Source organism: Mesoplodon densirostris, chromosome 5 (genome assembly GCF_025265405.1).
Source record: "Mesoplodon densirostris isolate mMesDen1 chromosome 5, mMesDen1 primary haplotype, whole genome shotgun sequence".
NCBI classification, from domain to species: Eukaryota; Metazoa; Chordata; class Mammalia; order Artiodactyla; family Ziphiidae; genus Mesoplodon; species Mesoplodon densirostris.
Window position 1 is genome coordinate 120,200,256 of NC_082665.1, and position 17,662 is coordinate 120,217,917.

Here is a 17,662-nt window from a genome sequence, read left to right on the forward strand (position 1 = left end):
CAATGGGCAGTCAAGGTTGAAACAATTGCATTATAGTCAGTGACTCCCAAACTTGAGCAGGTATCAGAGAGCTCCTTAAAACTCAGATTGTTGGGCTCCAGCGCTGGGGATTCTGATTCAATAGATCTAGAGTGGGGTCCAAAATACATATTTCTAACAAGTTCTCAGGTGATGCTGATGCGGCTGGGCTGAGAGCACATTTTGAGGAACCCCTACATTTGAGAAGCTATATAGGCAGTAGAAGTGGAATATCCTAGTACGCCTCCTCTGCTTGTGAGATTTATGGCTAGCTGGATTCGGTGTGGAGGCACGGAGGCAAATGAGCATTATCCGAAACCACAGCACTTGAGATGGGATGGAGTAAAACAAAAGATAAACACTGCTTTTGTTTTTCTCCATGTTTTATCCATGAGAGAGAGGTTTGGAGGGGCCAGTAAAGAAAAATGAGGAACAAAGGATAGCTAAAAACCCATGATCTCAGAGTAGAGAAGCAATTTCCACCTGCTCATCAGTGGTTCAAGGATGGAAATTCACAGCTTACATCAAAGAAGGTGCCTGCATGCTCCAGGATCAGCTGGTTGGAATCAGGCTTGTTTTTACAGTAGGTGACGTACATCTGAAATTTGTCTGCCTAAAAAAACAAAAACGATAATAGGTCAGCATCCATTAGTTGCTCCCTTCTGTTGACTGCCAGCAAGGGCTATGCAGTTAAACCCTCAGATATTGCGTGTTACAGGATTATCTGTGGCAAATGTCCTGGGCTCATCGGGTCTGTGCTCCCCTAACAAACTTTGGGATGCTTTTTTCCTATCAGCAGGGGGAGAAAGCTCACTGAAAGTGAGCTCATTTTAATACTAGTCAATGCTAGATAGAATTAAAAAAAAACAATTCACATATCCTCATGTATCCTGAAGCTGGACAGAATTTACTGAGAGATTATCCCCCTTTTTGGATTACCTATAATTGTGCTTCCCACCTTGAAAAATGACAGCATTTGCTCTGAAAACAAAAGTCACAGAATGAAAACGAAGTGTGATCTCAGAGGGGGATCTGCTAGAACTCCAAATGTCTCCACTGGGGGCAGTTTGTAGGGCATGTTAAACGCCTATGCTACCATGCCCCACTTCCCAGAAGCAATGATGGGGGAAAGGAAAGCAGGGTGACCCTCTGGGGCAGGGTCTGAACAATGAGTCCTAGCCAGATTGCTACTTCAAGTCAAGAATTTTATGGCTTAGTGAAAATTCATTTCTTATGTCTTTGGGATCCTCTGGGTCAGTGTTTCACAGCCTTTCCACTGGAAAGGGTGTGTGTACTTTGGCCACCAAGCACTTTTCCCATTCGTGAAATGCTCCCCATCCTCGTGCTTACACCATATTGGGGATGTCCTCTTCTAAGAAAGCAGCCTAGCTATGTTTTAATTATAGCAGGTTCCATTTATGCCACCACTTTCCCAAGTTCTTTATATATATTAACTCATTTGATCCTTATGAGAACCCTACGTGGTGAGTTCTATTATTATCATCCCCATTTTACAAATGTGAAAATGGTGGCATAAGGTTGGTTAAGTAACTTTAAATTCCCTTAGTTACAAAGTGGTGGATCCCAGGCCACCTGCCTTCAGGCTTCTTGGTAATAACTGTTGCTGTTCAATACATTGCAAACAACTCTTTCTACCCTTTACTCCTGCACTACACTCATAAATTAAGATTATAAGACTTAAGAAAGTCACTTTGGGATAATTCTTGGCAAAATGTGCATATTTTACACAATCATGAAAGGTTTTCTGAAACCAATTTTAGGGTTTATATACTACCTGGGAGGCATTCATCATCCCTAAGAGATGTTGATAAACCATACTTATGGTTGATGGTAAGGCAAATCCACAATATGTATGAAAAAAGATACCAGAAAACCCCCCAAAAACCTTCACTTAATGGTCAATCTCATTTTCTCTCTACACTGGCCATGCAAGGGATCATAAATTATTTATCAGCACTAATGTGAACTGTGCATGGGCTCAAGTATTTAGAGGTGAAAAATGTATTAGCACAAAATAAGATGGCAGTCTGAGACTTCCTTAAGAAATGAGAGTGTGCCAGGAAGCAAATGTTATAGTTTCAGAAAACGGAAGTAACTCAGGTCTTGAGTTGTGGCATAAGCTGTGATATTAATTACATGTCAATGGGCTAGCCAATGTCTTAGCTCCTCTGAAATGTTTCCATATATAGAATATAAAACAACCATAGCCCTGCCTATTCCAGAGGGCTGTTAAGAGCACATACTCTCTGAAGAGTGAAAACATTTGGAAAAGTGGTTAGCCCATTTTGAGTGGAGGTTATAATTAGTTAACCTTTGAATATTAGAGCTCCTGGCCCTGGGGAAGGATTTCCATGTTTAGTTGCACTTATTGTACTAGGTGGACTTCCCTCAAGATGTTGGCGCTCATACCATGAACCTGAACTCAGGATAATGTGGCACAGAGATGCTAACAGACACTAATGTTTCTGTTTGTATAAGTAGAACCTAGTACATTCAGCCCATTTACTTGGCCCAAGAAAGAGAATGACTAGATATGCATCCTGTAGGTCAGAATTGGGATGGATACCCAAGGAGTCTGTTCTCTAATAAGGAAGAAAATGTAAACGATGGTTTGGTGGATTTCTAAAGTTCTAATTCCTTAATCCTCATCCTGTTAAAAACAAAACAACTCGTGGATGGAGCTGGAGTAGTTCTTCTACCAAGGGTGGTGGTCTTGTTCCAATCTCCTGACATCTCAATTTTAGAAAGTTTTTAGAAAACTTAAGGTGGAGCTTGGACACACCATCTAAGGACCTTTCCCAAGGAGGGCTCTGCTCCTCAGGGACAGACTGCTTCTTTCAGATCTACTCATGGCCCCTCTCTATAGCCCTTGGTCCTGTGTTAGAACTTCAGTGACACCAATCAGCTCAGGCACTGAACAGTGATGTCATCTGGTAGCATCTGCATTCCTGGAAAGCATGTGACAGTGGGAGGAGAAGAAGCTCAGGTCGGTTACCCAGGTGACAAAGCAGTGTCCCACATCCTCAGGCAGCTGCTCGTACTTCTCCAGCTCTTTGAGGAAGATGCTGCAAGGGGAGAGAAAGGCCAAATCAGACATCTCTGTACTGCTGACCCCCTCTCCACCAGAAGCTTATACTGAGGTCATCCCAACCTCGTAAGCTCTCCATTATTTACACGTGGCTTCTCTACTCTCTAAGCAACACGTGGTAACAAGCGATTTTAAATATGTTGGAACTAATTTCATTAAAATTTGTATTAATTGATTAATTAGTGCTACTTAATATTGTTTCCCTTAAGGGTTTACACTTCTCAGGCTGAAAATAATGAAATATTATACTTTTGTTGGGCATTTCATTTTAACAGTAACTATGACTATTTTTTTACACAAGTAATCTCAGCATGTTGTAACATTTAAAAATATACAGATATAGGTATCAAAAGAACAAAATAAATATCATCTACGATCCCAGAGATAGGTGGAAAAATTCTGAATCCTACACTGACTTCTTTCCAATTTTTCACTTACTTCTTCCATCAGTACCCAGTTTGTGCTAAAAAACTGAGTTAACGTTTCCTAATGCTGACATTGTTAGGAAAGAAAATTTAATGGGGAAAAAGTCATAATACATTTCAAAGCTGAATTGAATTACTACTGAATTATCTGCCATTGTGGATATCTGAGCCATGGCCCCCTTGTATCTTAATAAATAATAAAGAGTTGACTATACCAACTTCAAATTAATATATTAAACAATTGGTTTGAGCTCAGAGAATATAAGCTCAAATAAGCCAGAATCATTGGAATGGAATTTGCTTTTTAAAAATCACACAAAGTTTTTCAAATAAAAAATAATATGAGGCTGTGGGGAAACATTCTGATGGAGATGGAAGATGGTATAATCTTTGCACAGGTCAATTTGATAACATCTATCAAAATAAAAAATGTACTTATCTTTGCCTCTGCAATTTTAATTTTGGAAAATGTCCTATAGTTGTAGTCACATGTGTGTAACATGAAGTATATACATGTATATTCACTGTGGCACTGTTCATAACAGCAAAAGATACTCTATAGATGACAAAGTAAACTACAGTACATCCACAAAACCATATACTATATAGCTATAAAAAATGGCAAAGCTTTTTAGGTTTTCACATGGAAGATCTCCAGGGCAGGCTGTTAAGTAAAAAAAGCAAGGTGTGGAAGAATGTATCTAATATTCTGCCTTTTGTCTAAGTAAGTAATATATACTCTTATTTCCAACCCAAGAAACTAATGGTCAAAGTGTACAATTTCAGTCATGCAATATAAGTTCTGGAGATCTATTATATAGCATAATACTTATAGCTAACAATAATGTATTGTATACTTAAAAGTTGCAAAGATGGTAGATCTTATGTTAAGTGTTCTTATATAATTATAATAGGGGAGAAAACTTTGGGAGGTGATAAATATGTCTATGGCCTTGATGGTGGTGATGGTTTCATGGGTGTAGAGTTATCCCCAAACGCATCAGGTTGTGATATTAAATATGTACAGCTTTTTACATCAACCATACTTCAATAAAGTGGTTAAAAAGAAAGTCATTACCTAAAATGAAAAGACAACCTACTGAATGGGAGAAAATATTGGCAAATGATATAACCAATACAGATTAATATCCAACATATATAAATAGCTCATACAACTCAACATCAAAAAAACAAACAACATGATTTAAAAATGGGCAGAAGATCTGAATGGATGTTTTTCCCAAGAAGACATACAGATGGCCAACAGGCACATGAAAAGATGCCCAACATCATTAATCATCAGAGAAATGCAAATTAAAACCACAGTGAAGTATCACCTCACACCAGACAGAATGGCTATCACCAAAAAGAACACAAATAACAAACGCTGGAGAGGGTGGGGAGAGAAGGGAACCCTTCTACACTGTTGGTGGGAATGTAAATTGGTGCAGCCACTGTGGAAAACAGCATGGAGCATTCTCCAAAAACTAAAAATAGAGCTACCATATGACCCAGCAATTCTACTCCTGAGTATATATCTGAAAAAAATGAAAACTCTAATTTGAAAAGACACATGCACCCCAATGTTCATAGCAGCATTATGTACAATTGCCAAGATATGGAAGCAACCTAAGTGTCCAAGAGATGAATGGATAAAGAAGATGTGGTACATATACAATGGAATATTAGCCATAAAAAGAATGAAATTTTGCCATTTGCAACAGCATGGATTGAGTAGGAGGGCATTATGCTCAGTGAAGTAAGTCAGACAGAGAGAGACAAATACTGTATGATATCACTTATATGTGGAGTCTAAAAAACACCACAAACTAGTGAATATAACAAAAAAGAAACAGACTCACAGATATAGAGAACAAGCTAGTGGTTACCAGTGGGCAGAGGAAAGTGGGGAGCAGCAAGATAGGGAAAGGGGATTAAGAGGTACAAACTACTATACATATAAAAAAAATAAGCTACAAGGATATACTGTACAACATGGGGAATATAGCCAATATTTTATAATAACTATAAATGGAGTATAACCTTTAAAGATTGTGAATCACTATGTTGTATACCTCAAAGTTATAAAATATTATACATCAACCATACCTCAATAAAAAAAAGAAAAGCAAACAGACTTTTAAACATGTGAAATGACATATAAAGAAGAGCATTCACCACAGTGCTGTCTGAAATAAAAGTCGGTTGGAAACAACACAAATATATTTTTAAAAAGTCATTACCATAGGAAACCAGGTGAAGGAACAGGGTGAATGAAGATAGTGGTGGGTGGGTCTTCTCAATCTATACTTTTCTATTTAATTTTGATTTTAAAAATTAATTCAAAAATTAAATTAAAATATATAAAGTAGGTCTGAATGATTCTACTGCCTACCTCTACCATTGGAACAAGTAAATTTTATTGATTTGACTTACACTACTTGAGTCCTCTTGTCCAAGAATTCTGGCAGCATCTTACAATTATAATTACAAGTGGTTATGGATTCTATATATATGTTATTTGTGTTCTCCCTTCAATGACATAGAAAGATGTTGGTTTTGGTTTAAAGAAATATGTATGTGCAATTAAAAAATGTTTGGCAAGTCATATTTGGAAGGCCAAAATGCTAATGATTGATAGGCTCATAGATGATATTTTTTGCCCACCTGCCATTTAAATTTTCTACAACAAATGGGTATTACTTCAGTAATAAGAAAAAGTCACTTAAAATTCTTTGAAGACTCCTAGCAATACCCATTTGATGATAATCATCTTTCTCCTGAATTCTGGAGTATCCTGATCTGAATCATGGAACAGCAGTGATTAAAATGCGATTTGGGCTTACACAATGCAAATATGCAGTGCTCAAAAATCAATAAGTATCATACTTGTTGCTATTTTTAGAACTGCAGGTGACACATGTATTTAATATGACTTCTAAATTAGAAATAGGAAAAATTTATATAATGCTGTAAGTGAGGATCAAGTTTTTTTCAAGGCCAAAAAGAAAACATCTTTTTTTGTAGCAAAGAGAAGCAATCTGGCTCATTACTATATATAACATAATATGTTAAAATATTAATCTATTTTTAATATAATTTTTATTTCTGGAACTAAATTCTAGAAGACATTTATTATGTGACTCTTTTCCATGAGAACACTAAATAATAAAATGTACAAAATCTTCAGAGGTAATTTTTTTAGGTGCTGAGATATTCTTTACACAGTCATTTCTCATATGGGCTGAACAGGGCCAAGGTCATTTCTCATATGGGCTGAACAGGGCCAGGGTGGGGCGGGGGGGGGGCGCTGGAATGGCTTGATGAGTTGGGGGGGGAAGAAACTCTGATGAGCTATTCTAGGACAAGGACTGGTGAAAGGAAATGAACTGCTTTAAAGAAAGCAGGACTAGGAGGGCAGAGTACTTGGAAGAAGAGAGAAAGAGGCGAATTTGGAGCCCTGGGCACCTACAATAAATGCTATTGGCTGTAGGAAACCTCCACTTCCCCACTCTCAGGATCTCACTCCAATCCCCTGCCTCTCACCCCCATGGTATATAGGCCCTTCTCCTTTAACAGCAATCAAATAAATGATACAACAGCCTGGATCATGACATACCACTTAAGATATAAAATGGTATTCTTGCTTTAGAAGTTGCAAGGACTCTGTGACGACTCAGGGAGAGTGTCCCTCCTTCCTTGACTTATGACCTAAGGTCAGTGGCCTGGTCACTTTAGATTAATTTTAAGTGCACAGTGATAATTATACCCACAGAGTTGACAATTGATCTAGATGCTGAAGATGGTGCTAGAATTTTATTTAAAATCCTGGTAATTTAAATAGAGCAATACCCTGACTTTTGGTGACAGCAGGTATCAAAAACCTATGGGAGGATGCTCTGCTTGAAAATTCTCGAGAAGTGAAAGCACTTTAAAATGAGTTAAGTACATAGACTATCATTGCTACAATTAATGCCTTTTCGGAAAATGCAGGTTTTAACGGCAGCTGCCACTGCTAGTTCACCTTTCTACTGACCCGAGGCCTCACTTCCCTTCCCTCCCACAGCCAAGCTCAAGTCAAAGAGCCAGAGTTCACACCTACTCACAGTTGTGAGGGGGTCTTCCGAAGTCTCATTTTTCTCAACTTTAAATAACCTCGTGGGGATGTTGTGAGGATTTAATAAATCCACGTAGGTAAAGAACCCAAACCACTGCCTGGCATATAGCAGGCACTAAATAAACATTAGTTCTTCAGGATCAGTGCTTCCCAGTCTTAATAAGCTCCACTCCTGTAGACTTATCCCGAGAGAGCTCTCCCCACCATGCCCCTGTTGGAAAATCTATAGTAGATTACCTTCTCCTAAACCATATCCTGGGAAAATCTTGATTGGGTATTATGCAAAGATTGGATTTCAAGGTCATAGATCATGTAAGTTTGGGAAATGCTGGGCTAAACTAGTTCATTTATGGCAGGACTTCTAAAATCCTATAATATGATGAGGCACATTATAAATCTCTGAAGTATCTGATAGAGTGTGCAGTGCTTCCCAAACTTCTTTGCGAGTGGAACATTTCTGTGGGGACTTTGTCTTAAGGAACACTCTTGGAGAACCTTAGTTAGTGGTCATCACACGTGGCTGTGCACTGCCCTCTGGGTTAGGATCTGAGCATCTGTATTGTTTAGCAAAGCTCCCTGGGTAATTCTAATGCATCCAATCCATAGGTCAGCTTTTGAAGGCAACTGCCCCATTCCAGTGTGCTTCCAGTTGTTAGATCCTACATCAACTCTATATGATTTAATTTTTAAATAAAAAAGCTAAGAATTTTAAAAGCTATTTATTTCATGCTGGGCATATCAATTCATAACTTTGAGTAAGATGTGCACTACCATCTCAATGTAATTGTTGATGGTAAGTGGCAGTATTAAACTCTATTTTTTTTAATTTGAAGCTTATGAAGATGACAGGTTATGTACGTCTGATCAGTATCATTCTACCTACTTCAAATAGATGTGATGAGTTTAAATTAAAGCACAAGAGGTCACAACACTCTTCACAAATGATGGGATATTCCTCCTCAGCTGTTCTATAGAAACATCTTGGTCCTCACCATTTCAATAATTATATGTAATAAATCATGGGAGAACGAGCAAAGCAAGGGGTTTAAGAGTTTGCATGAATGTCTGGGGTTCTTTCAGAAATGAATAAAACTTGTAAAGAAATGTCAAGATTCAAATACTGTATGATATCACTTATATGTGGAATTTAAAAAATACAACAAACTAGTGAATATAACAAAAAAGAAGCAGACTCACAGATACAGAGAATGAACTAGTGGTTACCATGGGGAGGGGGGAGGGGCAATATGGGGTAGGGGATTAAGAGATACAAGCTATTAGGTATAAAATAAGCTACAAGAATGTATTGTACAACATGGGGGATATAGCCAACATTTTATAATAACTATAACCTTTAAAATTGTGAATCACTACACTGTACACCTGTAGCTTATATAATAGTGTACAGCAACTACACTTCGATAAAAAAATGTCAAGATCTAAGCAGTGTCACTACTCTATTAAAGTATTACGATACAATATATTATGCAGTTACTTTATGAGGAAAATGCTTCCCTCTGACTTTGGACAGGATCCTGGGAAATGAAACCTCTAGCATTTGTTGATAGAAAAGCTTTGTGAGCTTTGTCATTAAGTACTATGGAAACAGCACCATTCCAAAGGCACCCTGAGTCATTCTGATTTTGTTATTCTCGCCAAAGGTAAATTTGGCCTATATTCTTACTGCTTCTGGAGAAGTATATCATTCACAGAGGACCTCTACGTCAAGGGTGCAGCTTGCATTTAAAGGGGAGCATATGTGATGACCTTGTGTATGCGTGCTCTCATGCATGTGCATGCACACTTGTTGGGACAAGGGGAATGAAGGTGGGGGGCGGTGCTGTGGTAACGGGGCAGCGGGGAGAAGAACAACGAGGAGGAGACAAACAAATAAAGCTGGAGGCAGCCAGGGAGAAAGGCATCAGGCTCATCTTTGCAGGCAGTCCAGGACACTGCCCCGTATCAATGCTTTCATACAAGTGGAGCTAGAGATCGTTTCTAAGGGATCCACTAGTGACCAGACAGATTTAGAGCCCATCTTGGAAGAGGCTCTGGACTGCAGGCCAGGACAGCTGGTTAGCATACTGAGCAGCTGTTAAACTAATGGAGAGTTGTGCACACTCCAGGGAAGGTACCAGATTGTTCACAAAAGTGTTTAATCAGCACAGTTTGATCACCTGGGCTGAGCCATGACAATCAGCGGGCTCTGTCCCTTTATTTCACAGCAGAAACTTCAGCTTAGGCTAGAGGTGAAGGGGTGAAGTGTGCAGGGCTGGACTCTTACTCAGCATATGCCCCGCCCTCACCTCCAACCTCAAGCAGAAGTTTACCTCGCTGCACTGCTACCTGTTGAATATGTTTCGCTAATATTTCTTAAGTTTGTTTAACTTGTGTGATCAGATGAATCAAAAAGTATTGCATAGGGCTTCCCTGGTGGCACAGTGGTGGAGAGTCCGCCTGCCGATGCAGGGGACACGGGTTCGTGCCCCGGTCTGGGAAGATCCCACATGCCGTGGAGCGGCTGGGCCCGTGAGCCATGGCTGCTGAGCCTGCATGTCCGGAGCCTGTGTTCCGCAACGGGAGAGGCCACAACAGTGAGAGGCCCGCGTACCGCCAAAAAAAAAAAAAAAAAAAAAAAAAAAAAAAAAAAATTGCATAAATACAAGTTTAATGTTAAAGTAAAATATAAACAATCTCACATTTAATGTTATTCATAGCCGTTGATAGCCTGTTTAGCAACTAGGCAAGGACGCTAAGCAGTTAGTGTGTACAAGTGAAATGAACATGACTTGAACACCCCAAATGAATGTTTAGACTTTGTCTTGCTTTGGGTACTCCCTAATATCTATAACCAGCACCAATGTCGATGGCTTACTGAAAAACAATAGCAACAAAATCACAGCTAAATTTTTTTTAGGGCCCTTCTGATGGGTAAGGCCTCAGTTATCCCTTAGAATATGGGTTTAGGGCCCAAGAAAAATCACAAGTCTTCTCCTTCCTCTTCGCTTGGCATTTGAATATTAAGAAAATGACAGTGTGACTTAATAGGGAGTTATGAAGACTTGGATTCTTTGGCTGTGTTACTAACTTGTTTGTGCAGGTCACGAAATTATGTAAGCTCCAGTTTCTATAAAACAAGGGAATAGGATAGAATGAGATTTTCTTGGAGTGTGAAAAAAGCATAGAAAGCACAGAATACGCGATTTTGAAGCAAGGGGTATGTGTGTGGGAAGGAGTAGGAGAGGCAATGGAGGAGAAGGCAGCTGCAGCCTGGCAGTGTGGCCTCCAGAAGGGGATGTGACCTGCACATCCCTATTCTCACCACTTGGTGGAGCCAGCTCCTCACCTTGTAGCTACAGATCTACCCTCTGTGTTTCAAGGGGTTGTAAAATCAATTTAGTGGGTGGAAACCAGCATTAAAAAGGAAGGAGAATGGAACCTAATCCAAAATATCAGAGTGCATCACACATAGTGAGGGTGTTATTTTGGAGGACTTAATTTTCCTCTTATATATAATGTATAAGCATATGCATATCAGGACATGATATATAATTTTTCTTTGGTTCATGATCAAAAATATTTGAAAAGCACTTTGCTGATGCTCCTGCCTGCAACAGGACACAGGGAGGTCTAGGTCTTTATCCATCTCTCTCCCTCCCTCTCACCCTCGACCCTCCCCCTTTCTCCCTCTCTATTTATCTACCATCTCCCTCTAGTAGTGCCCCCCTTTCCCCCCTTCCTTCCTCTCTCCTTCTCCCCATCTCTTCTTTCCCCTTGTTATCCACTGTTCTCACTTCTCTATCCAGGTATTTTACCCCACTTTCCCACTCACTCTGTCTCTCCTGCCTTCCTTCGTGCTCTCCTACACCACCATTTCTGACTCATACCATCTCCACCCACCACCTCTCCCCTCCTGAGCCTCAATCTCACAGACACAGACGTGACAAGACACAGTCTAAGTAGGAGTGTGATGGCCAGACCTTCCCCATCCTCGACCCAGGATTCAGACTCACTCCCAAATGCCTCCCATTGCCTCTCGGCCTCCCTCCTAGACTTCACCACTCTCCTCCCTGAAAGGGCCTGTGTTCAAACTCTCCTCCATCATCAAGGGAGCTGTGCCTGGTTGTACAAATCCCACTGGTTATTTAAATTCCATCTCAAATGCCCCTCCCCTGGGAAGCCTTCCTGTTACTCCAACAGAGACTATTTTCTTTGCTCCTTTGATCTGCACTTCTGCTCACCTCCACCCTTATCACCAGTACCTCACTGATTCCCAGAACTCGGAGGGCAGAGCCTTGGTTAGGTTCCCCACTGGGTACCAACTCCATCTCCAAACCAGTGCAGGGCTGACCTCACGGTGGAACTCCTGGGAGATCATGGAAGTGTGGGCCTGGTTTGGTGGTTCACCGGCATCTCCCATCATTCCCCCCAACCTTGTCTTCTCCTGCCCTGCTGCACACCACCCTCTGCTCCCACTGACCCCAGCTACTTGGTGCCCTGGAAGGCTGCCCTGGGCCTGACCAGTGTCTCAGCTCAGTCCCACTTAGCCCTGGCCCTGGCCCTCAGCCTTGGGCCAGGGAATACTAGGCTGGTAGGGCAATGGGTGGTGGCCAAGTCCAAATCTAATAGCTTCTGGCCAGACCTGGAGGAGGGAGTTTGCAGAAGGGTTATCCAGCCCTGGTTGTTGGTCCCCTACTTGTCTTTCCAACCCTTGCTGAAAACTGACTTATTTCAGGTCATTATTGTAAGGGTGTGTGACCTGGATGACACACCTATGAAAGAAATGGGTTGAAGTGTTCCTCAAATTTGAGGATGCACATGGAAGCTGGTTAGATATGAATCAAACAACCCAGATTTGGCAGTGCCAGCTGGTGGTCTATGGAGTAGGGGAGGGGGAGAGAGCACTGACGTGGGAAACCCAGCCCCTGGAATCTACACCTAATCTTTCAAGGGGGAGATGTCACGTACTGGGCAAGTCACTGGCCCCTCTCTGGGTCTCAGTGTCCTTATCTGTAAAAGGAAATGGTTGTACTTGATGGTCAGGAAGACCTTCTGATCCCTGACAGCAGAGATTTTATAAAAATGTTATTGCCCAGACTCACATATGTCCATATCTCCAAAAACTGAAAAGGAAAAAGTAACGTTCAGATTTAACCAAAGGTGATAAGCATTTTAAACAAACAGCTGTCCTTATCAAAGCTGAAAATCTAATACAAGCCAAACTGAAAATAAATGATTTTCCCACATCATGAGCTGTAGGCCATAGTGGGGAGATACAGCATCAGCAAAATCATTACCGTTTGGGGGATCTATTTATGGCACATACTCCCTTATCCGAGCGCTCCCAGAATGCTTAGCAACAGGCAATAGAAATGGATCTAGTTTTTGAGTAGATAAGTTTCATGATCTTTACATTTAGTTGTATAATAAAGAGATGTAGTATGAAAATAGGGAGAGTGGAGGGTAAAACCTAAGTATCATTCCACTTAAACCTCCAATTTGTGTTCAAATGACTACTTGTAGGTATTAAATTCTATATAGTGAATTGTTCTTCTTTACAGAAATTTTGGTACTTGGGAATTTCTCCATTCAATACCTATAGAGACAAAGGTCCTAGAGAAAGATCACATACATACAACTACTCTTTTTTTTTTTTTTTTTTTTGTGGTACACGGGCCTCTCCCGTTGCGGGGCACAGGCTCCGGACGCGCAGGCCCAGCAGCCATGGCTCACGGGCCCAGCCGCTCCGCAGCATGTGGGATCTTCCCGGACCAGGGCACGAACCCGCGTCCCCTGCATTGGCGGCAGATTCTTAACCACTGCGCCACCAGGGAGGCCCCCATACAACTACTCTTGATTGTCATTTTCCAAAGTGACACCATTTAAAAGGATCAATACTAACTAGCTGAAATATTTAACATATTCACCCTTGGTGTAGGTACTAACCTCCTAGTGACTCAGCTAATTTGGTTGTGCAGGCAGTGTCAATCTCAACTCCTCTGCCTTTCAATCTCTCTGTCTCCCAATCTTCCTTCCTTCCTTCCTCTTTCCTTCACTCTCTCTCTGGAGTACAGGCAGATAACGTGAGCTATGCACTAGAAATCAGAAGAGTCTGCTTCTCTGTTAGCACTTAATTATAAATTTGAGGGCTTCCCTGGTGGCGCAGTGGTTGAGAGTCTGCCTGCCGATGCAGGGGACGCGGGTTCGTGCCCCGGTCCGGGAAGATCCCACAGGCCGCGGAGCGGCTGGGCCCGTGAGCCATGGCTGCTGAGCCTGCGCGTCCGGAGCCTGTGCTCCGCAACGGGAGAGGCCACAATAGTGAGAGGCCCGCGTACCGAAAAAAAAAAAAAAAATTGAAAAGATGCAAGCAACTGGGGTTAAAAAGAACCTTTTGATATCTTCAGGTTAAAAAGTGACGATTTCAGAAAAGTATTCCTGAAGAGCAAACAAGTGTTTGGACCACTGTCTGGCCTTCCCATTAAGAAGTACCCAGGAAACTCCTTCATTTAGACATGAAAATGTTTTGCTTGTCTAGAAGGTTCTGATAGTGGTGGGGAAAAATAATGGTTTTCCATGTCTTGAGGTTTTCATAAACAAAAGACTGAATTATGACTTGAATGGCATTAGCCGTAAATCTGCAAATCGTAATTCTATTTTAAACCCATCCATCCATTCATCCATCCAACAAATATTTACTTAAAGTTTACTGTGTGCCAGGCATTGGGGTTATGCAGTGAAATACATGGTCTCTTATGGAGTTCACAGTTTCTGCATTTTCAAAGTTGGCTTAATTGCCATTTTACCTCTTACTTATTAGAGATTTTAGAGGTGTTATGCCTTCTACATTAATTAAACTTTGTATGGCACAAGTAGACAGCATAAGTTATGAACAGAGTAAAGCCTTAGTTCTCCAGATCCTGTAGGGAATTAATATGCAGCTTGATTTTCTTGAATGTTCCCTTAAATTGTGGATTATTTAAAACATATTTTTTGGTGGATAGCTTTCTAAACGCATTACAAGTTCCGTGCTTTCTCATGCAGAATATATCAATGATTCAGGATTATTACTAATATATTAGTATGCTATATTTTAATATTTGGATGTGTTGGGCTCTATATTGGGACATAGGATCATGTGCACCAATATAGAATAGCCCTTGACCACTATGATTTTTTGGGTTCTTTGGCCTTTTTTTTTTTTTTTTTGGTAGTTTTTCTTTCTTTCCTGTCAGGTATTGGTGTCAAGCTACTTGCTCAAGTTCTTGATTCTTATTTGCTGCTTCTAAATTGCTATGGGCTCGGAAACAATCTAACCAAGAAGTAAAGAGGCTTACAGGGAGGATAGAAAGGAGTTCCTATGGAAAGACAAAAACTTTATCCTTAGGATATCTCTTTGGGTTGCTCAGAGGCTGGTTTTTATCTTCTTCCTGTTTCTCTAATGTTATACATAGGTAACGTTTGCTGGGTAGCTGTGCTCTTGATCACTGAATTAACTCCTCTCTACAGAATGCAACATTCCATAAGGTTTAACTTGACTTTTTTATTTTATGGGTTTCTTAGAACTATATATTGTAACTGGTAGGTAGATTTCTAGCTATTTAAAAGACTACCAAACTGCTTGCCATGATTTATTGGAGTGATACCATTAAACCAGAAAAAGGCGTGGCTATGCTAGATATTTTGTTAGAATTGGTCAATTTTGAAATGAAGAGTCTTTCCCCTTATACATTGATTTGGCAAAAACAAGGCTCACGGGAAGTACATGTATTGATCTCTAGATTTCTATACCTTGTCAATTTGGTAGGAATATGAGGAAAGTGAGACTTTTGATTAAATCCCAGAGATCATACATCAGAAAAGAAAAGTAACATGACTTACTGCTTTCCAGGCTGATGTCTTCCCAGATATCCTGGGGAGATGGGATAATACTCAGCTGAGTTCAGATGATGGAATTTGGGGTCAATGGTCAAGATGGTTTTATTGGGATCTTATTAAACAGACATGAGGAGAGAATATTTCTATGTTTGGAGATTTCCAGACAAACCATATAGAGAGTGTTAAAATTTGGATTAAAAAAAAAGACTGGGAACTTTTATAAAGTACTCCAGAAAGTCAGAAGGTAATTTCACCCTAGAGCTTACTGCTTTCATAATCTGAAAGGGGAGCTACACATTTTACGTTCTCCTTAAACTAATGCCATTTGATGACATTACAGGGGATTAATCATCAGGAGAGGACAAGAGAGGAGTGACTCTCCACCCCTTCTTTAGACCTTTTAGAACTCAGGATCCTTTTATGCCCAACTCTTACCTCTTAGTCATTCTTAGCAAAGGGCCACACTGAGGTCTCATTTTCTAGAGCTGGGCTGTGCAGTATGGTAGCCACTTGCCACCTATATTTATTAAACAAAGTTGAAAATGCTGTTTTCAGTAACAATAGTCACATTTCAAGTGTTCACTAGGCACACATGACCAGTGGCTACTGTACTGGACAGCACAGACATGGAACATTTCCATTACTGCACAGAGCTCGATGGCGCAGTGCTGTTTTAGAATCTTGCCTCAGGAGGGCTGCTACACCGGTGCCCACTGCCTTCCCAGGACCTCTCCGAGCTGGCAGTTTCATCTTCAGCATGACTGCTTAATTCAGTCAAATCCTTGACTAGCCTGACCCTAGGACTTCCTCCAGACTGTATCCTACAACACTGAATCTCTACCTCAACCCTTCTCTGCAACAGGGTCCTGAGAGAGCTCTAGGATTTTATGTCAACATTATTTCTCATGTCTTGAGGTTTCCTCTATTTGTACTTTGGAAACTGAATTATTTCCATAAGCTGGTTATGTAACTAATCAAGCAATGTTCTTGCTGACCCTCTGTTAATGATGGAACATGTTTAGTATGCTGTGGGAAAGATATTTAAATCAAGTTGGGAGCTAGAAAAAATGAATTGTGAGGTTTTAGAGCTCTATGATTCTACTGATTTCAACAAAACATAGAGGGTTGATTGATGTTCCCCCCATAAGCTGTCAAGAAATATGTTCCATTAGATAGTTAGTTTGATTATCTATCTATCTATCTATCATCTATCATCTGTTGTTGTTTTAGTTGAGGGTGGGGAAGATGAGGTAGTTAAGGATGGAGGAAGTATTTAGGTGAAAGAAAACTTCAGTGGAATTTGAAACCTAAGGCCCACAGAGTAGGACGGTTAGCCTCAGATGAATTCTAATGTCAGGATTCCCAATAGTTTTAATGAGCAGAAGCTACTTTTACTTCCTCAAGGCCTGGCTATCATTCTGATTGGGTCTGAAGATGTTGGCAGGTAGGTCCCTCAGGACACTGGGGAGAGACACTGCTGAATACTTGACTTCACCCTCCACTAGGAATTCTGGACCATTGCAGAGAAAGAAGTGTGAGTGAGAAAGAAGTCTGACAGCCACTGACTTAGAAAATTTAATGGGCCATACTTTACAAGGCAAGCTTTCCCAATCAGCTTTGGCCCACTTGTTGGGAAAGCCCTGCTGTTGGGTATTTATGGCCCTGAGTGTGCTCCACTGAAACCTTCTGCCAACCTACTTGTTATGAAAATCGTAGATCTCCTGGATGTTGCCAAAGATGATATGCTCCTTATTAAGGACCCCAGGGGGGATCTCCTCCACACCACTGGTCATTTCCCATAGGTAGGTCTGTAAGACAGCAACGGTTCCGTCACTGGCAAGCACTGCCACGTGAAATACACACAAAACAAGCAGGGCCTCAAACCTGTGGGGTAAGGCTCAGACTGGGAATGCACGTAGAGCCTAAAAAGTGAGATGGTAAATAAGCAGAATGGAAAGAACGAAAACCTGAATGTTCCATTACTGTGAACTGTTGCTAGGGAAATTCACATCCCAGACTTTAGCAAGAACACAAACTCCACAGTCTTCTTATTTATTAAATGTGTTTGAGTCTGACTGTGTGTCGGGGGGAGGATGCAGATTTTTAGACTCAACTTAA

The 17,662-nt window shown here is 40.7% G+C and overlaps 1 protein-coding gene across 5 annotated transcripts in view; it reads right to left on the minus strand.

Moving 5' to 3' along the window:
- Positions 1-17,662, minus strand: part of LOC132490793 (kalirin) — a 467,387-nt gene that overhangs the window by 41,987 nt on the left and 407,738 nt on the right. For all 5 annotated transcript variants that reach the window (XM_060099427.1, XM_060099424.1, XM_060099423.1 and 2 more), the window contains exons 25-27: positions 17,243-17,352; positions 3,035-3,104; positions 542-631 (exon numbers count right to left, since the gene is read on the minus strand). In XM_060099427.1, coding sequence (XP_059955410.1) covers positions 542-631; positions 3,035-3,104; positions 17,243-17,352 — 270 coding nt within the window. The remainder of the gene's footprint in view (positions 1-541; positions 632-3,034; positions 3,105-17,242; positions 17,353-17,662) is intronic.